We start from the raw sequence: 21,291 nt of genomic DNA on the forward strand, positions 1-21,291 counted from the left end.
CAAGACAGAAATAGACTCCCAGACATAGAAAACAAACCTATGGTTACCAAAGGGGAAAGGGCCAGGAAGAATAAATTAGGAGTTTGGGATTAAAATATACACACTACTATATACAAAATAGATAACAAGGACCTACTATATAGCACAGGGAACTATACTCAATATCTTGTAATAACTTATAATGGAAGAGAATGTAAAAAAAGAGTATATATATATATAACTGAATCACTTTGCTATATACCTGAAACTAACAAACACAGCATTGTAAATCAACTATATTTCAATAAAAATTTAAAAAGAAAAATTAAATAAAAATTAAAAAGGATATCAGAAACACAACTTGTATGATAATTTCTTTTAAAATTATATAGATATATATGTATATATACACATATATGTGTGTGCTAATATATGAATATATATGTGTGTATGTATTAATATATACATACACATGCAGAGAGAGAGAGAGAGAGAAAATGAGCCAGATAGTAGCTAAGGGCCCCATTGGGGTTGAACTGGCTTTGAAGATCCCGTGAAAATTGTATTAGATTAACACCAACTTCAAGGCCTTTGAGAGTTCAACACCCTCCCCTGAAGTTTACTTCTTCATGTTTCCAACTGCCTCTGCACTTCTGTACCCCTGTGCACTGAAGCCTGATGTTTTAGATACCCTTATGAGTCAACCTCCCCAAGGTCCACAACCGGGATATCCTACCTCCCCCAGTTCTGAGGGGGGACAGTTTTCCACACCACTTACCCCTAATGCCTCATCTGGGGAGCTGGAGACCCCAGACCCTCCCCATAAACCAGCTCATGGATTTGGCCTTTGGAGTATTTAACACTAGAGATAGGGTTGAAGAGGCAAAAAGGATTCAGGTACAACAGCTAACAGCACAATTACTGGAGGCAGCCCTACCCCTGCACCACCTCAGGGTTACCCTCCCTTGCAAAGACCTGTGGTGAGGACAGGATCCAGGAAGCCTGCATCAGAGCCCCAGTCTCACTAAGAAAACAACTGTTTTAAGTGTGGCCAAGAGGGCCACTGGAAGAACAAATGCCCCCTGTATGGGAAAAGTCCACTGGGACCCTGCCCAACATGCAGACAAGAGGGCCACTGGAAGTGGGACTGCCTCCAGTCCCAAAGGGGACTTGGGGACCCCAAACCAATGATGGCCTAGAGGACTGAAGATTGATGGGACCTGGGACCCTCCCCAGCTCCCAAAGGACATCTGGTCATTTCTCTGGTGGAGCCTCAGGTAACCCTTGATGTGGCAGATAGGAAAGTTATTTTCTTATTAGATATGGGAGCTGCCTACTCTGTGCTGACTGATTTCCCTGGACCCCTGTCCTCCCAAACCTGTATGATAATGGGGATTGATGGAAAACCCAAAACCAAGCAGTTCACCCCTCCCCTCAACTGCTTGCTAGGAAATTTTACCTTTGCACATCACTTTCTGCTCATGCCTGAGTGCACCCTCCCCTTTTTGGGAAGGGACTTGCTCACTAAATTCCAGACAATAGTCCAAGCTGGAGACCCTCACAGGGAAGAGAACCACCAAGAAAAACAATTGCTTTTGGCCGGAGGAGTCTACTCCAGTCCCAAGCCAGAAGAGGTCTCCATTCCACCCCATCTATGTTTTTATTTTTTTTTCATATTTTTATTGGAGTATAAATGCTTTACAGTGTTGTGTTAGTTTCTGCTATATAACAAAGTGAATCAGATCTATGTATACATATATCCCCATATCTCCTCCCTCTTGAGCCTCCCTCCCTCCCTCCCTATCCCACCCCTCTAGGATGCTACAAAACGTCCAGCTGATCTCCCTGTGCTATGCGGCTGCTTCCCACTAGCCATCCATTTTACATTTGGTAGTGTATATATGCCAGTGCCACTCTCTCACTTCATCCCAGCTTCCCCTTCACCCCCGTGCCCTCAAGTCCGTTCTCTACATCTGAGTCTTTATTCCTTCCCTGCCACTAGGTTCATTGGTACCACCATATATATGCGTTAGCATACAGTATTTGTTTTTCTCTTTCTGACTTACTTCACTCTGTATGACAGACTCTAGGTCCATCCACCTCACTACAAATAACTCAATTTCGTTTCTTTTTATGGCTGAGTAATATTCCATTGTATATATGTTCCACATCTTCTTTATCCATTCATCAGTCGATGGACACTTAGGTTGTTTCCATGTCCTAGTATTGTAAATAGTGCTGCAATGAACATTGTGGTACATGATTCTTTTTGAATTATCGTTTTCTCAGGGTATATGCCCAGTAGTGGGATGGCTGGGTCATACAGTTCTATTTGTAGTTTTTTAAGGAACCTCCATACTGTTCTCCATAGTAGCTGTATCAATTTACATTCCCACCAACAGTGCAAGATGGTTCCCTTTTCTCCATACCCTCTACAGCATTAACTGTCTGTAGATTTTTTTATGATGGCCATTCTGACTGGTGTGATGTGATACCTCATTGTAGTTTTGATTTGCATTTCTCTAATAATTAGTGATGTTGAGCAGTTTTTCATGTGCCTCTTAGCCATCTGTATGTCTTCTTTGGAGAAATATCTACTTAGGTCTTCTTCCCATTTTTGGCTTGGGTTGTTTGTTTTTTTGATATTGAGCTGTATGAGCAGTTTGTATATTTTGGAGATTAATCCTTTGTCCGTTGTTTCATTTGAAAATATTTTCTCCCATTCTGAGGGTTGTCTTTTCATCTTGTTTATGATTTCCTTTGCTGTGCAAAAGCTTTTAAGTTTCATTAGGTCCCATTTGTTTATTTTTGTTTTTATTTCCCTTACTCTAGGACGTGGGTCAAAAAGGATCTTGCTGTGATTTATGTCAGAGTGTTCTGCCTATGTTTTCCTCCAAGAGTTTTATAGTGTCTGGCCTTACATTTGGTTTTTAATCCATTTTGAGTTTATTTTTTTGTATGGTGTTGGGGTGTGTTCTAATTTCATTCTTTTATATGTATCTGTCCATTTTTCCCAGCACCGCTGATTTAAGAGGCTGTCTTTTCTCCATTGTATATTCTTGCCTCCTTTGTCAAAGATAAAGTGACCATGTGTGTGGGTTTATCTCTGGGCTTTCTATCCTGTTCCATTGATCTATATTTCTGTTTTTGTGCCAGTACCATACTGTCTTGATGACTGTAGCTTTGCAGTATAGTCTGAAGTCGGGGAGCCTGATTCCTCCAGTTCCGTTTTTCTTTCTTAAGATTGCTTTGGATATTCAGGGTCATTTTTGTTTCCATACAAATTGTAAAATTTCTTATTCTAGTTCTGTGAAAAATGCCATTGGTAATTTGATAGGGATTGCAAAGATTGCTTTGGGTAGTATAGTCATTTTCACAATATTGATTCTTCCAATCCAGGAGCATGGTATATCTCTCCATCTGTTTGTGTCATCTTTGATTTCTTTCATTAGTGTCTTATAGTTTTCTGAGTACAGGTCTTTTGCCTCCTTAGCTAGGTTTATTCCTAGGTATTTTATTCTTTTTGTTGTGATGGTAAATGGGATTGTTTCCTTAATTTCTCTTTCTGATCTTTCATTGTTTGTGTATAGGAATGCAAGAGATTTCTGTGCATTAATTCTGTATCCTGCAACTTTACCAAATTCATTGACTAGTTCTAGTAGACTTCTGGTGGCATCTTTAGGATTTTCTATGTATAGTATCATGTCATCAGCAAACAGTGACAGTTTTACTTCTTCTTTTCCAATTGTATTCCTTTTATTTCTTTTTCTTCTCTGATTGCTGTGGCTAGGACTTCCAAAACTATGTTGAATAATAGTGGCAAGAGTAGACATCCTTGTTTTGTTCCTGATGTTAGAGGAAATGCTTTCAGTTTTTCACCATTGAGAATGATATTTGCTGTGGGTTTGTCGTATATGACTTTTATTATGTTGAGGTAGATTCCCTTTATGCCCACTTTCTGCAGCATTTTTATCATAAATGGATGTTGAATTTTTTCAAAAGCTTTTTCTGCATCTATTGAGATAATATGGTTTTTATTCTTTAATTTGTTAATATGGTGTATCACATTGATTATTTTGCATATATTGTTTTTATAAGGTTATTTATTCATTTATTTACTTTTTTTTGATGGTGTTGGGTCTTCATTGCTGTACGCGAGCTTTCTCTAGTTGCAGTGAGCAGGAGCTACTCTTTGTTGAGTTGCGCAGGCTTCTCATTGTGGTGGCTTCTCTTGTTGTGGAGCCTGGTCTCTAGGCACGAGGGCTTTAGTAGTTGTGGCATGCAGGCTTAGTTGCTCCGTGGCATGTGGGATCTTCCCAGACTAGGGCTTGAACCCATGTCCCCTGCATTGGTAAGCAGATTCTTAACCACTCGCCACCAGGGAAGTCCCTCTTTTGCAAATATTGAAGAATACTTGCGTCCCTGGGATAAATCCCTCTTGATCATGGTGTATGATCTTTTTAATGTGTTCTTGGATTCTGTTTGCTAGTATTTTGTTGAGGATTTTTACATCTATTTTCATCAGTGATATTGGTCTGTAATTTTCTTTTTTTGTGATATCTTTGTCTGGTTTTGGTATCAGGGTGATGGTGGCCCCATAGAACGAGTTTGGGAGTGTTCCTCCCTCTGCAAATTTTTGGAACAGTTTGAGAAGAATAGGTGTTAACTCTTCTGTAAATGTTTGATAGAATTCACTTGTGAAGCCATCTGGTCTTGGACTTTAGTTTGTTGGAAGATTTTTAATTACAGTTTCAGTTTCATTACCTGTGATTGGTCTGTTTATATTTTCTAATTCTTCCTGGTTCAATCTTGGAAGGTTGTACCTTTCCAAGAAGTTGTTCATCTTCTTCCAGGTTGTCCATTTTATTGGCACATAATTGCTTGTAATAGTCTCTTATGATCTTTTTTATTTCTGCAGTGTCAGTTGTAATCTCTCCTTTTTCATTTCTAATTTTATTGATTTGAGTCCTCTCCCTTTTTTTCTTGATGAGTCTGGCTAAAGGTTTATCAATTTTGTTTATCTACTCAAAGAACCAACTTTTAGTTTTATTGATCTTTGCTATTGTTTTCTTCATTTCTATTTCATTTATTTCTGCTCTGATCTTTATGATTTCTTTCCTTCTACTAACTTTGGATTTTCTTTGTTCTGCTTTTTCTACTTGCTTTAGGTGTGAGGTTAGATTGAGATTTTTCTTGTTTCTCGAGGTGAGCTTGTATTGCTATGAACTTCCCTCTTAGAACTGCTTTTACTGCATTCCATAGGTTTTGGATCTCCGTGTTTTCATTGTCATTTGTTTCTAGGTATTTTTTTATTTCTTTTAAAATTTCTTCAGTGATTTCTTGGTTATTTAGCAGGGCACTGTTTAGCCTCCATGTATTTGTGTTTTTTACAGTTTTTTTCCTGTAATTGATTTCTAATCTCATAGTATTGTGGTCAGAAAAGAAGCTTGATATGATTTCAATTTCCTTAAATTTTCCAAGACTTGATTTGTGACCCAAGATGTGATCTATTCTGGAGAATGTTCCATGTGCACTTGAGAATAAACTGTATTATTCTGCTTTTGAGTGGAATGTCCTAAAAAATATCAATTACATCTATCTGGTGTATTGTGTCATTTAAAGCTTGTGTTTCCTTATTTATTTTCTGTCTAGATGATCTATTAGTGTAAGTGGGTTGTTAAAGTCCTCCACTATTATTGTGTTACTGTCGATTTCTCCTTTTATGGCTGTTAGCATTTGCCTTATGTTTTGAGGTGTTCCTATGTAGGGTGCATAAATATTTATAATTGTTATGTTTTCTTCTTGGATGTATCTCTTGATCATTATGTAGTGTCCTTCCTTATTTCTTGTAACCGTCTTTATTTTAAAGTCTATTTTATCTGATATGAGTATTGCTCCAGATTTCTTGTGATTTCCATTTGCATGGAATATCTTTCTCTATCCCCTCACTTTCAGTTGTATGTCCCTATATCTGAAGTGGGTTTCTTGTAGACAGCATATATATGGGTTTTGTTTTTGTATCCATTAAGCCAGTCTGTCTCTTTTGGTTAGAGCACTTAATCCACTTACATTCAAGGTGATTATTGATAGGTATGTTCCTACTACCATTTTCTTAATTGATTTGGGTTTGTTTTTGTGGGTCTTTTTCTTCTCTTGTGTTTCCCACCTAGAGAGGCTCCTTTAGCATTTGTTGTAAAGCTGGTTTGGTAGTGCTGCATTCTCATAGCTTTGGCTTGTCTGTAAAGCTTTTGATTTCTCCAGCAAATCTGAATGAGATCCTTGCCAGGTAGAGTAATCTTGGATGTAGGTTTTTCCCTTTCATCACTTTAAATATGTCCTGCCACTCCCTTTTGGCTTGCAGAGTTTCTGCTGAAAGATCAGCTGTTAACCTTATGGGGATTCCCTTGTATGTTACTTGTTACTTTTCCCTTGCTGCTTTTAATATTTATTCTTTGTATATAATTTTTGATAGTTTAATTAATATGTGTCTCAGCATGTCTCTCTTTGAGTTTATCCTCTATGGGACTCTGCACTTCCTGGACTTGATTGACTATTTCCTTTCCCATGTTAGGGAAGTTTTTGACTATAATCTCTTCAAATATTTTTCAGACCCTTTCTTTTTCTCTTCTTCTGGGACCCCTGTAATTCAAATATTGGTGTGCTTAATGTTGTTCCAGAGGTCTCTGAGACTGTCCTCAATTCTCTTCATTCTTTTTTCTTTATTCCACTCCCCAGCACTTATTTCCACCGTTTTATCTTACAGCTCACTTATCCATTCTGCCTCAGTTATTCTGCAGTTAATTCCTTCTAGAGTATTTTTAATTTCAGTTATTGTGTTGCTCATCATTGTTTGTTTGCTTTTTAGTTCTTCAAGATCCTTGTTTCGTGTGTTTTCTCCATTCTGTTTCTGAGATTTTGGATCATCTTTACTATCATTACTCTGAATTCTTTTTCAGGTAGCTTGCCTATTTCGTCTTCATTTATTTGGTCTTGTAGGTTTTCACCTTGCTCCTTCATCTGCAACATATTTTTTTTGTCTTTTCCTTTTTGTTTTTGTTTTTTTTGGATGGGTGGGGCTGTATTCCCGTCTTACTGCTTTTTTGGCCTGAGGCGTCCAGCACTGGAGTTTGCAGGCAGTTGGATAGAGCCGGGTCTTCGTGCCGAGATGAGGACCTCTGGGAGGCCTCACTTCAATTAATATTCCCTGGGGTCTGCGGTCCTTTGTTAGTCCAGTGGTTTGGACTCAGCGCTCCCACCACAGGAGCTCAGGCCCGACCTCTGGCCTGGGAACCACAATCTCACAAGCCTCGTGATGTGGCAAAAAAAAGAAAAAGAAAGGAAGAAAAGAAGCAGTACAATAACAAAGAATAAAAAATAAAATAAAATTAGAGAGATTAAAAAATATATTAGGAAAAATAAAAATATAATTGAAACAATTGCAACAAGGTAAAACAAAACCACAACAGAAAAAAGAAAAAACAAGGGGGGGGGAACAAGCCTAAAGGAGCAGAACAATAACAAAGTATAAAGAATAAAATAAAATTAGAAACATAAAAGATTTATTAGAAAAAATAAAAATATAAATGAGTCAACAACAACAACAAGGTAAAACAGAACCCCAACGTAAAAAATGAAGGAAAAAAAAAAAAGGCCTTGGCTATGGGGGAGTGGAGTTTAGGCAGGGGGTGGATCTTAGGCAGGGACGGGGTCTCTGCTTAGGACCTGCATGGAAGGAGAGCCCGCACGTCGCAACTACTGAGCCCATGCGCCACAACTAGACAGAAACCAATGCGCTGCAAGGAAGAGCCCACACGCTGCAATGAAAGACCCTGCAATGCCGCAATAAAGATTCCGCGTGCCACAGCTAAGACCTGACGCAGCCAAATAAATAAATAAATAAATATTTTTTTTAAAAGAGAGAACAAAGTTTTCTTGGAATGCTGCTTTTGATAACAGATTGTATGAGTTTCTTTACCTTTAAGTGACCATATTTACTTTTGAGATCTCTTGTAACCTTGGTTAAAAACAATAAGTATTGTCTCATAGTGACCTATGATCTTTTTTTTTTAAGTAGGTAACTTATTTATCTATTTATTTATTTTACTTATTTTTAGCTGCACTGGGTCTTCTTTGCTGTGCATGGGCTTTCTGTAGTTGCGGCGAGCGGGGGCTACTCTTCGTTGCGGTGTGCGGGATTCTCATTGTGGTGGCTTCTCTTGTTGTGGAGCATGGGCTCTAGGCATGCAGGCTTCAGTAGTTGCAGTGTGTGGGCTCTAGAGCACAGGCTCAATAGTTGTGGCACATGGGCTTAGTTGCATGTGGGGTCTTCCTGGACCAGGGATCGAACCCATGTCCCCTGCATTGGCAGGCGGATTCTTAACCACTGCACTAACAGGGAAGTCTGTGACCTATGATCTTATTTGATCAAATGTTTTGAAACTTTTTGACAAACTTCCCAAATATCAAATTTTAATTAAAATTCGTTTGATCTCCAGCTAACTTTGGGATACTTTAGAGGGCCCCTAAAGTATCTCAAAGAGAAATATTTAACTAGAATTATATAATATGTTAAGTTAAATGCAGTCATTTGTAATTCTGGTTATTGTAACCAAGTTTCTTTACTGATTACACTATAATCAGATGTTTAATCATGCCTTTTAAGTCTTTTGTCATTTATAGTTATTCTTGTACTCTGATGCTGTTATGCTTCATCATCAAGGAGATTCATAGAAAGGCTATGGAAGCAGTTACAACCAGTTCCACATCAAGATGATGACTATGCAAGGATTCCAGCCCATAATGATTCAAAACAAGAGCTGTCCTGCCCCTGGGCCCCCTAGATCAGGCATCCAGAGATTTTACTCCCTGACAGGCAGGGTCGATGCCCCTACTCAGCCCTGAAGCAGCTACAGAAGACAGACCTTCGCCCCTCAGCTTCCCATAATATTATGGGAGTAAAATCTCTGAGGGGGCAATGAGACAGGAAGGGGGCAGGGCACAACACTTAAAAGAATGACATAGCCAGAGGACAAGACATAAACTGATTAGAAACAAATAGGTCCAAGACAGCGGATGAGTCAACTTCCACTAGACCTTGAGCCTCAGTATACGCTCATTGTAACACATCAGAAAGCTAAATGACACACCCATAGGCGCCATTACAGTTCCAAGGCAAACCACAAAAGGTCAAAAAAGTGGGCAATGGCCCAACACCTGGAAATCCCCACCTCTTCCCCAAAATAGCTGGAATACTCCTCCCACTCATTAGCCTATGAAATTACCCACTCCTATAAAAACTGAAAACTCCATACCCTGGTGCCACTCTCACCTTCCGAGATGGCCCACACTCTGTCTATGGGATGTATTTCTCCCTGAATAAACCTTTCTCTTTAAATAAAAAAGCTAATGTGGTTTGGAGCAAAGTATTGAATAAGTACATAAGATAAGAGGTCAGAGAGATTATAGGATAGAGATGGTGTGGGTTCCCGTAGACTACTGTCATTTACTGGGTGAGATGGGAAGCCATTGGAAGGTTTTGCTAATTATAATCATCCTAGAGTTATTGATTTTATTATAGAGCTAAGAAGAAAGGAAATATTTTTCATAACCACGTCACCACCCTGGTCCCTGTAGACGTCTGAGTTTGCAATTCCTGTGACAGTTCATTGGAATGACTGATAGTCAGTCATATTTACTAACTTTCAGGGATATGCCACATTTGGTGGTCTCCTGTCTCTAGCCTTTGGAGCTTCAACCACACCACTGTGCTCTCTCACCCCTTGTAGCATGCATTTCTCTTCCTTTGCTTGTCATCTCCTAGCCCAGGGGTCCCCAACCCCCGGGCCGTGGACCAGTACCAGTCCACGGCCTGTTAGGAACCCAGCGGCAGAGCAGGAGGTGAGCAGCCGGCAAGTGAGTGAAGCTTCAACTGCCGCTCCCCATTGTTCGCATTACGGCCTGAACCATCCCTCCCCCCCGCCCCGCCCACCAGTCCGTGGAAAAACTGTCTTCCATGAAACCAGTCCCTGCTGCCAAAAAGGTTGGGGACCACTGCCCTAGCCCCCTCATCACCTGGGGTCTTCCCTAATCCCCTTTGCCAAAGCCACCACTCTGGAGGCTCCATCCAGGCACATATTCTAGGTCCTCAACCTGGAGCTGCCCAAATTCAGGACTCATATCACTGAGAGCAAAACTTACCATCACTTGAAAAGCAACTTGTAACACCCTGAAATTTACTCAGCAAACACACGGCACAGGTAAACTCTACAAATGGAGCCTATATTTGAAATGCACTTTGAGATTAGAGGAAGCAGTTTCACTTCTAAATCCAAAGCAAACTTTTCTGAAATTAATTCTCCAATTAGGAAAAACTTTTATATTCACTCAGGAGATAGAGACTAGGGACTTAGCCTAAAGAATTACATATGATTTCAGAAAAGAAAGAAATGTGGCCCAAAGTAGCTTGCAGAATGCAATGTGAAAAAGGTAAGTCAGTCAATGTAAATTTGCTCCTAAATTAATATCCCCAGTTACAAATGACAACTCAAACATATGTGACTAGTTGATGGAGCCAGCTGATACAGGAATCCACATATCTACCTTGGTTATAGAACTTTCTGGAGCTCAGTTATTTCAAACTATTTGGAAACTGAGGGTGCATCAAAAGGGTTAAAAGATTATGACTGGAAGCTAGACTGGGTGCATTTCTCCCTATTCCTTCCTCCAGGTATAGCCAAATCCCTGTACGTATATTGTATATAAAACAAACATAAGAACACTCTGAAAGGTTGAGAGAAGACAGACCAGCCAGGGACCTTGGAACCTTAGAAACAACATGGTAGTGAGTTCTCTGGGTTTTCTTTTGCCTTATATATTCTGGACTGGGTGCGGAAGTAGCCTGGAGCCCAGAAACACCAACAGACACAGACAAAAATGGAACAAGAAAAGCCTATTCTCTTTAGCCAAAGTCCTGTTCTCTCTACCTAAAGCCTGTTCTCTCTAGCTAGGTCAGCCCAGCAAGACAGAAAATTTTTGACAAAAACCACCCAACTCCAGCCCAACACTATGGGGAAAACTAACCCCACCCTGTCAGCAAAGGTCCAGTGGGGAGCTTAGATTTCCACACTCACCCAGCTATAATGAAGTGCCTTTTCCTCCTCCTAGGGGTATCAAAAGAGATTGAACTGGGAACCTAGCAGCATCTTCCCCTGCCAGTGTGATGTTGGAGGAGGCCTGCCAAAATAGAAGATTTAAATAAGATCCAGAGTCTTACAACATAATACCCAAAATGTCCAGATGCAATTTTAAAAAATCACTGTATAACAAAACCCAGGAAAATCTCAACTTGAATAAGAAATGTCAGTTAAAAAAATACCAATACTGAGATGACACAGATGTTGTTAGAATTATCTGACAAGGATTTTAAAACAGCTGTCATAAAATTACTTCAACAAGATTTACAAACATACTTGAAACAAATGGGGAACAAAGTCTTATCAAAAAACAAACAAACAAAAAGAGGAAGAAGACATAAAGAAAAACTGAAAGGAAATTTTAGAGGTGAAGAATACAATAACCAAAATAAAAACCTCAACTGATGGGTTCAACAGCACGATGAAGAGGAAAGAGGAAGGAAACAGTGAACTCGAAGATAGAACAATGAAATTACCTAATGTGTACAGAGAGAGAATAAACTAGAAAACAGAGCCTCAGGCATCTATGGGACCATAACAAAAGTTCTAACATTTGTGTCACTGAAGTCCTAGAAAGAGAGGAGAAAAAAGATGGGGAAAAAAAATTCAAAGAAATAATGGCTGAAATTTTTCTGAAATTTGGCAAGAGACATAAATGTACACAGTCAAGAAGCTAAAGGAATTTCAAATAGGATAAACCTAAAGAAATCCCCACCAAGATATCATAACCAAACTTCTAAAAACTAAAGATAAGTAAAAACCTTGAAAAAACCATAGAGAAACAACACCTCACCAATAAGAGAAAAACTATTTGATATTAGATTTCTTATCAGAAACCATGGAAGCTGGAAGGACGTGGTTCACATTTGTCAAGTGCTAAAAGGACTGTCAACCCAAAATCCTATATTCAGCAAAAATATCCTTCAGAAATGAAGGGGAAATCAAGATTATTCTCAGATGAAAGAAAACTAAGAGACTCTGTCACCAGCAAAACCACCCTTTAAAATGGCTACAGGAAGTTCTTGAAACAGAAAAGAAATAATAGAAGAAGGAATCTTGGAACATCAGAAGGGAAGGAAGAACAACAGAAAGAGTAAAAATATGGGTAAAATACAATAGACTCTCCTCTTGAGTTCCTAAATTATGTTTGACCATTGAAGCAAATGGTTTTCAATGTTTATAGAGGAAATATTTCAACTATTATATTATGAATAGGAGATAGTAAAGGGACTTAAAAGGAAATAAGTTTTTTACACTCCACTTGAACTGGTAAAATGTTGACACCAATAGACTATGATAATGATATCACTTATATGTGGAAGCTAAAAAATAAAACAAACTAGTGAATATAACAAAAAAGAAGCAGACTCACAGATATGGAGAACAAACTAGTAGCTACCAGTGGGGAGAGGGAAGGGGAGAGTGGCCAGATAGGACTAGGGGATTAAGAGGTACAAACTACTATCTGTGAAGTAAATAAGCTACAAGGATATATTGTACACCACAGGGAATATAGCCAATATTTTATAATAACTTTAAGTGAAGTATAACCTTTAGAAATTGTGAATCACTATGTTGCATACCTGAAACATATATAATATTGTACACCAACTATACTTCAAAAAAGAATAACATAAAAAATAGACTGATAATTTATGTGTGTATAATGTGATAACCAGAACAACCACAAAAAAACCTATACAGAAAGCTACATTAAAAAATGCTAGATATATCAAAATGGAATTTCAAAAAATGTCCAGGTAACTTACAGAAAGGCAGGAAAAAGAAAACAGAAATTTTAAAAAAAACAGGGAAAAAACTATATAAAAAATGAAATGGCTTATTTAAGCCCTAATATATTAATACATTTTTAAAAATGATTATGGATGGACTGGGTACCATCCCATATTCCTCAGAATCCTATTATTTTGCACTCTAAACCTGAAGGCTTGCATTTTCAAATATACCCAGAATGGTTAAAGTCATATTTTCCCCCACGATTTTCCATTCCTTTGACTCATTACAAGCTTTAAAATGTTATTCAAACCACAGACCTTAGAAACTAAAGCAGTAATCAGTTGGGTAGGGTTTACAATTACCTAAAGCTATGATATAATATTCAGCACTTCTTCCAAACCAAGGCTTTCCAAATATTTCAGAATTAAATTAAGCCTTTCTTTTTCTACCCGACCTCTGCCCCTTAACTAAAAGTGAGGACAATGCTATAAAGTTACCAGGAAGAGGTACTCCAGCTGCCTGTATGACACTGACATATGTTGTGATTGGAAACAGAAGGAAAGAATCTGACACAAGTCCATCAATGGTACAAGGCTTATCTTTTCTTTCTTTCTGTCATCCCCAAGGTTTGTGAGCTAATTCTCCTTTTACGTAAAAAGGAATTACATCTACCCTAAGGATTAAACAAGTTTGGTAAATGTGAATGTATCTAATAAAGAACAAAGTAAACAGGAGGCACTTAATATGAGTTTTCCTTCTTCCATCTCAGTTTTCTGTTGGGCGGACAAATCTAGAAATCTCTAGAATGGAGCTCTACCATATATTTTCATGTTTTCTTTTTAAATTTTTTTGTGACTCAGAGTACAATCCTGATATACAGATCACTCGGAGAAGAAATTAGTACAGTATTTATTCATGCTGATGACATCACTCATCTGTAGGGTGACCACTGAATCTATGATCCTATCTGGAACACTTTTGAGAATGAAACAGGACACTATTAACATATTACTCCAGGATGCCAGGATTTTCATGGAAAAATCAGGATGTATAGTCACAGATCAGAGATTCAGCTGTGACCCAAGTGCTAAATCACAAAGGCAGCAGAGCAGCCAAAATGAAGACCCCAAAATGAAGATTCCCCACGTTCGCTCGAGGTCATGCATGGCCTTTATGGGAAAACTCCAATAGTTCTCAGCAGAGCCCATTTATTCTTATTTTACACCTAGTTTATTAAGATTTCTTTTCCAGTTTCTAATTCACAAGGATGTTCACTACAAGACATGACAGCTGATAGAAAGGCAGCAAGGGAGGCACTATAACCATGAATAAAACACATAGGATACTCAACAGCATAGCAGTTTAGGAATGGAGACAGACAGTTACACCCCTCAACAGACAGGAAATAGCTATATTACAGAACGGTGCCAGCAGTCATGTTCACAATGTTGACCCTGAGTCAATAAGGAAAGTTTGACTCACGTTCAAATTACATTGTTTAAGACATTAGTGAAGACTGAACTGCATTCCATCTAAAACATTTTTGAAATTTTGTTTTCCAGTGAATACATGTTTAACTCTTTGCAACTCAACCAACTAGAAAATGTAATAGGAGCCTTCGCTTAAACCCCAGCTGGGCCTGACCTAGGGCTCAGAGCTAGGTGAGCATGACAAGAAAGGCCCATGGAGAGGACTCCAGGGTTCCTGGAGAAGAAACTCACCTAAAGAAAAGCGAGGGACTTCCCTGGTGGTGCAATGGTTAAGAGTCCGCCTGCCAGTGCAGGGGACATGGGTTCGAGCCCTGGTCCGGGAAGATCCCATGGAGCAACTAAGCCCGTGCAGCACAACTACTGAGCCTGCACTCTAGAGCCCACGAGCCACAACTACTGAGCCCACGCACCACAACTACAGAAGCCTGCGCACCTAGAGCCCGCACCCTGCAACTAAGAGTAGCACCTGTTCGCTGCAACTAGAGAAAGCCCACACGCACCAATGAAGACCCAGTGCAGCCAAAAAAACCCAAAAAACAAAAAAAAAGAAAGGAAAAGGAGCACCTACAAAAGAAGGTGCAGGAGAGTGGTGACTGAACGAGAGAGGGGGCATTCTGAGAAACTGTGGCTCTTACTGCCCTCTGGCCCACGTCCTCTCTTCCTCCGTGTTTCTTCACTGCCGCCTACCTGCAGGCCTGTGAAGTGTGCCCCAGGCAGTGGAGTACTAACAGCCATTCCCTGGTAGCTGAAAGCAGAGTGTGTGGGCAACACATGAGACCCTCCAGGGGTTTGGAAAAGGCCAGAAACCCCACAGTAGTGGGTAGAAGGCACAGCCAGTGAAATCATGAGCTACTCCTATGTACTCCAGACGGATAGGGCCTGAGACACATGGATCTCGACCCCTTTGGGGATCTGGATAGCTGAGAGTTTTACTGCGCATTGTCAAATGGATCCTACTTCCTCTATGCTAGCGTTTTTCTTGTTTTTATTTTTATTTTTTGGCCACACCTTGTGGTAGCTTAGTTCCCCAACCAGGGATTAAACCTGCACTGCCGACAGTGAAAGCATGGAGTCCCAACCACTGGACAGCCAGGGAATTCCCGCTATTGTTTTTCACATGGGCAACACTTGAAGATTTTGCACATAAACTTTTTTTCTGATGATAAAAGGAATATATCTACAACTACCTGATATAAAACTAATATCACAGCATCAACTGTGAAGTAAAAAGAAAATATAAATATATTATATATGAATGTGTATGTATACACATATATGTATATATGTATGTGTATATATTGATATGTATATGTATGTACATATATGTATATGTGTATGTATGTATGTAATGTTACTCTCTTAAGTAATGTGGGGAAATGCAGAAAGATAAAAGTGGAGCAAATAACTGAAAGAAATAAAAATAGAGATAACGGGGTCTGAAAAGCTGGTTACAGTGTTCTGAATCTGTAAGTGAATTTTCTAGTACATGCACTTGTGTGATTGTATGTGCATGTTCAGTTTTTTGTATCTCACTAAAAGGGAAGTTATTTGGTGAATAATGTCTTTGGAGACTGAGATGCTAACAAAACTGTTATAATGTGGATGAATTTTGCTTAAATCCTCATCCTGGAACCTTAGATAAGGTTTATTTTTCTACAAAGCTGTTCTTTCTTGAATAAATTATTAAAATATCTCCTCAGGTAAATTGGTTCTCATTCAAATATTGAAAATGAATGTATAGTGTGTGTGTGTGTATGTGTATGAACACACACTAGTTCTGGGGTTAATTTTAAATATAAGAGACTGATTTGGAATATGATTAATTTATTTTGAATGATTAAGAGATAATTTTAAACAAAATACACGTGCCATTTAACACAGTAGTGCACAATACTGGGATTCAAAGATAGTCCAAAAATGACACCCTTCTTCTCCTTGAGTTTTGAAATAAAATTTAAAAGAAACAGATGTCAATATTTTCAGTGTTTACAACAAAGGGTATAGATCTTTACTATAAAATAGATTTACCAAATACCACATAAAACAAAAAGGCAAAAGAGAAGAGGCAATGCACAAAGGAAGAAGTAGAAATGGACAACAATCCCTGGTGGCGCAGTGGTTAAGAATCCTCCTGCCGGGACTTCCCTGGTGGTCCAGTGGTTAAGACTCCAAGCTTCCACTACAGGGAGCATGGGTTCGATCCCTGGTCAGGGAGCTAAGATCCCATATGCCATATGATGTGGCCAAAAAATAAATAAATAAAAGGAACCCTTCTCTAGAGCGAGCACTCACCCATCCCACTGATTTATCACTTTAGCAAGCCTGGATTAAAAAAAAAAAAAAAAGAAAAGAATCCTCCTGCCAATGCAGGGGACACAAGTTCAAGCCCTGGTCCGGAAATGTCCCACATGCTGTGGAGCAACTAAACCCGTGCGCCACAACTACTGCGCCTGCACTCTAGAGCCCACGAGCCACAGCTACTAAGCCCACGTGCCACAACTACTGAAGCCCATGCACCTAGAGCCCGTGCTCCGCAACAAGAGAAGCCACCGCAATGAGAAAACCGCACACCACAACAAAGAGTAACCCTCGTTCGCCACAACTAGAGAAAGCCCGTGCTGCAGTGAAGACCCGACACAGCCAAAAATAAATAAATTAATTAAAAAAAAAAAAAAGGGCCTCCCTGGTGGCGCAGTGGTTGAGAGTCCGCCTGCCGATGCAGGGGATACGGGTTCATGCCCCGGTCTGGGAGGATCCCATATGCCGCGGAGCGGCTGGGCCCGTGAGCCATGGCCGCTGGGCCTGCGTATCCGGAGCCTGTGCTCCACAACGGGAGAGGCCACAACAGTGAGAGGCCCACATAACGCAAAAAGGAAAAAATAAAAAAATAAAAAAATAAAAATAAAAATAAAAAAAAAGAAGTTGACAACAGCCTATAATGCCTTTTCTGTACTATAAATTTTAAAGTAAATAAGTAAAATAAGGTTTTCCCCCCTCCTTTTTATTGGAAGGGAAGGAGGGGCTTCCAAGTCGAAAAGATGTTTAAAAAAATGTCTAAAGCCACAAAAGTTGGTAAAACTGTTTAGACACAGACTATATCACATGAGTGCACAGGAACATGCAAGGGCTCAACAATGTGTGATCTCTACCGGCCAGACCCGAGACGAGCTCAACATTCATTCACAGGAAGTAGTTAATAAACCATATCACCACTGATAAAGTAGATTTACAATGAGGCCAATCTGTGCTCACTCATAAGCACTGAGATTAATGACATGTTGTTAGGGAACAAAAAAACAAACCCAAAGAAAACCCAACCAGATATGTGATCCAATTACCACCTCTGTTACTGATAAAAACCGATGCTGGAGAAGGGGGCTTGTATCTGTGGATAGAAAAGCTTCCTGGTATAGGAAATGGAATTAGCCCCTCTCCCAACAGCACTGGCAGGGCTGTCCTCTGCACGTGGAGGAGGAAGGCACATACATGTTCTCTCTGGGCAGCTCACTCTTGGAAGGGATGGAAAATGAAGAGTCTATGCTATCCTTGCCCATTGTCTCCTTCCAAACTCATGGCTTTCTCATGGTGGAGAAAGTGTTACCTAATGAACATGCTTCACATGGAAGTATTTTGCAAACATATACTCTAGTTTTGTGTTCTATTAACCATCAATCCTGGGGCACAGCCTCCCCCTTGCGGGAAAATATCAGCAGTCTGCCAGTAACATCCCGTGTGCTCTCACCATGAGCGCTTCCCAATACCAATGCCTTCCCCTTTGAATAGCATCCTGGAACGACTGGTGGGAGTTTTGATTTTGCCCCTAGAGTCTCAAAAATGTATCAGAGCAATACACTAGGTGGATTAGGGTCAAAGCCACTTTCTACCCAATTATGAAAGTTGGCTACCTCTTTTGTATCCCATCACAAATCCTGAGCAGCCTCACTGTCCAACATAGTTTGTTACAGGTTCACCATGACAGTAAATGACAACATTAAGATAGTTCAACAAAAAATTGTCAACATAGAAATATGAACAGAAACTCCTTTTCATTCTCAAAGAGCAATGGGGGTCCGTAAACTAAGCCCTGGTTACAAAGTGAATCTAAAGTCACTATGGTCAAAAGAAATGAAAAGTCCAGAAACAATTTCCCTTGCTTTTCAGAGTTAAAATACAAAGACATTTGTTCAAAATGCACCCTTCTCAATATCTTATCTTGCTCAGTTTTGATAGAGGGATTCTCCATCTTGGGTAAAGTTGTGATTCTTGCAGCAGCTATAGCTTAAGCTGCCTCATACCATAATTAATGTTGTTCATAAAAAGTGGATTACTTAATGCCAAATCTTTACTAACCACCCTGGAAAAAAGTCCAGGGTTAAATGTTAGTAGGACATACAAGATTATCATAGCAGTGGCCCACAGCTACCAAATTTAGAAAATGACCCAATCCCCAGTACCTTGGGCAGTTAGCCCAGAACAAAATTATATTCCGAGAACTCAGTACTTAGTCCAAACCAAAAGGAGTTGGCAAGACCACAGCAGAGATTCAGTGGCATTGCGAGAAGGGGCACCACCTTGTTTTGAGCTGTGCCAGTGTGTCAGGGTTTATGTCAGTTGTCCAGAGACCATGACCTGGGAAGTTTAAATCAATTGGGAAACATCTCTTGGTAAGAGATTATTTTTAGAACTATGAATTTTCTAGATTGGAAGAGAAATCCACCTATGCATACTGTCTTTTCTCAGAGAAGGGCATTTAAGATATTGCTGCTTTGAGCAAAGTCTAGAAATTTGACCTAGTGGCATCCCCAGTCTTATTTGAGGGGCCTTTCCTTCTCACCCAGTGTATTTAACATTTCCTAAGTTTCCATTTAGCCTTTGAACCCCATGTTTCTAGTGTTAAAAGATATTTTCAAAAGAAGCAAAATCATAACTCACATACAGATATAAAATGAACTTACGGTAAAGATTTTATTTAACTCACTGATTAAATGGAAGAGCCAGGCAACTGGTTCAAAGGAGAAATCAAAGAAGCACAAATTCTTATGGAGTAAGGAATATTGAAATGAATGTGCAAATAGATACAAAATTGGCTTTCGCACAGGATGGCGGTAAGTGTTGTCCCTCCATAGAAGGAATCATTTCTGTGTCTGTAGACAATTATTTTGCATTGCCATCAGTTATTTTCAACTTACAGAGCTGTAAAATATCTCCACAGAATCAGAATTGGATAACCACAAAAGGTGTGTGTTAGTCTAGATGGGACATGGTTACATAGTTTTCAATCAGAGTACAGGTTGTACCTCACTAGCACGCCAATACTGATTTGAATGTAGGCCCCAGTTCGTTACATAGCATTTACGTTCTTGTGTGAGCAGGCCTTTCCCCTCTTTGGCTATAGAGGCTGTTTCTACTACCTCTTGCTGTGGGTTCACTAGTCCTAAAAACCCTGCTTTCGAATCTGAGCCTTATTAAGATCACATGGTGGAGAGTGATTTCTGAATCTGTGCACAAGTCCTGTGACCCCCAAATTAGCTCCTTGACAGCTCACTTCTTTGGTCTGGAGGCAGAATGGAGTTGAGACAGCTCAGCTAATGCTCCCCACCAAGGTCTGGCACTCATACTTGAAACGCTCTGCAACACACACACACACACACACACACACACACACACACAGCAGCTGCATTGCATTTTAAAGCAGCAAAAGAACGCTGCTTTAAAAGTATATCCAAAAAAATCTCTTTTCCCTGTAAGTGGATGATTGCCTCAGCTCCTCCGCTATTAATCCCTCTGAAGCCCACTGGTATTGCAGGAAGCCCAGAAGGCTGAAGCACGTGTGCCTGTGTAATCCAAGAAATGAGTTGCAGCCTACACATCAAAGCCACCACTTGGGGACAGTACCTCTGTGGAGGACAGCAAGGCCAGGGTAGGCTTGCTCGTCAGCCCCTCATGGCTATCTGCTGAGGCCAGCCATGGATCCCCTACATTTACTGGGTCCTCCTCTATAAAAGACAGCCACTGGCCTGTGAATAAAGCCTCATAAGCAGCCGTAACCAGCAAGTTCAAAATACTGAGTGGCCCAAGGGAAAGAGACTCTGGTGCAGGCTACAGCAGTTAAAAGTACAGCTGTGCAGACTGCACTAAACCACCATGGTCAAAAATCTGTGCGACGTGGCCACACCTAAACCTTCCATTTTAGACTGCCATTTTGCCACCCACATTTATTCTACTCCTTATCTACTTCTCCAGGTGTGTTGCAAGTGCCCCCAAAGCCCAGCACTCCCCTGGATTCAACTCACCCCTCCATACTGCAGTTCCAAGAGGACCAGGCAAGGAAGGGGTGAGTCCCTGCAGCCCAGCATCCACCGTACTCTTCAGCTGGGGAGGCAGGAAGGGAGGGGGTGGAGAGTGGCCAAAAGCATCAGGGCTAAATGCTACCCTGTCATATCCCTCACAGGAAATATAGAGTCAGAAATAACTACTCAGCTAACACAAATTATTGCTTAAGATGCATGTCTGTTTCATGTATCATCAAGACAGAACAAAGAACTGTCCTTTAAGCCATTTCACACCATCTAATGTAAGATACATCCCAATTAGAAAGAAATTACAAATTGGAGAGAGAAAAACAGTGAGTCTTAGAATCAATGAAGTACAGCAATAATAGTAACAAGGGCTAAAATTTGGGTGCAGTTCCTATGTGCCAGGCACTGTCTTAACTCTTTATTTGTATTGTCTCATTCAACCCTCACAAGAGCTTCATGAAAGCAGATGTTATTAGTATTATTATCCCCATTTTACAGAAGGAAATGGAAGTAGTGAGTTAATAACTTGCCCAAGGCCACATAGGTATTAGATAGTGGAGCCAAACATTTGAGTCTAAATCCCTACTCCTGCAT

General features: G+C 39.9%; 1 protein-coding gene across 1 annotated transcript in view; it reads right to left on the minus strand.

Annotated features, from left to right (window-relative positions):
• The window catches only part of TMED7 (transmembrane p24 trafficking protein 7), a 139,713-nt gene extending 118,925 nt beyond the window's left edge, over nucleotides 1-20,788 (minus strand). Inside the window, exon 1 of the mRNA XM_060093268.1 lies at nucleotides 20,692-20,788. Within this exon, the coding sequence (XP_059949251.1) occupies nucleotides 20,692-20,754 (63 nt within the window). The 5' untranslated portion in view covers nucleotides 20,755-20,788. The remainder of the gene's footprint in view (nucleotides 1-20,691) is intronic.
• Between the last annotated feature and the right edge of the window lie 503 nt (nucleotides 20,789-21,291).

The sequence above is a fragment of the Mesoplodon densirostris genome, chromosome 3 (genome assembly GCF_025265405.1).
Source record: "Mesoplodon densirostris isolate mMesDen1 chromosome 3, mMesDen1 primary haplotype, whole genome shotgun sequence".
NCBI classification, from domain to species: domain Eukaryota; kingdom Metazoa; phylum Chordata; class Mammalia; order Artiodactyla; family Ziphiidae; genus Mesoplodon; species Mesoplodon densirostris.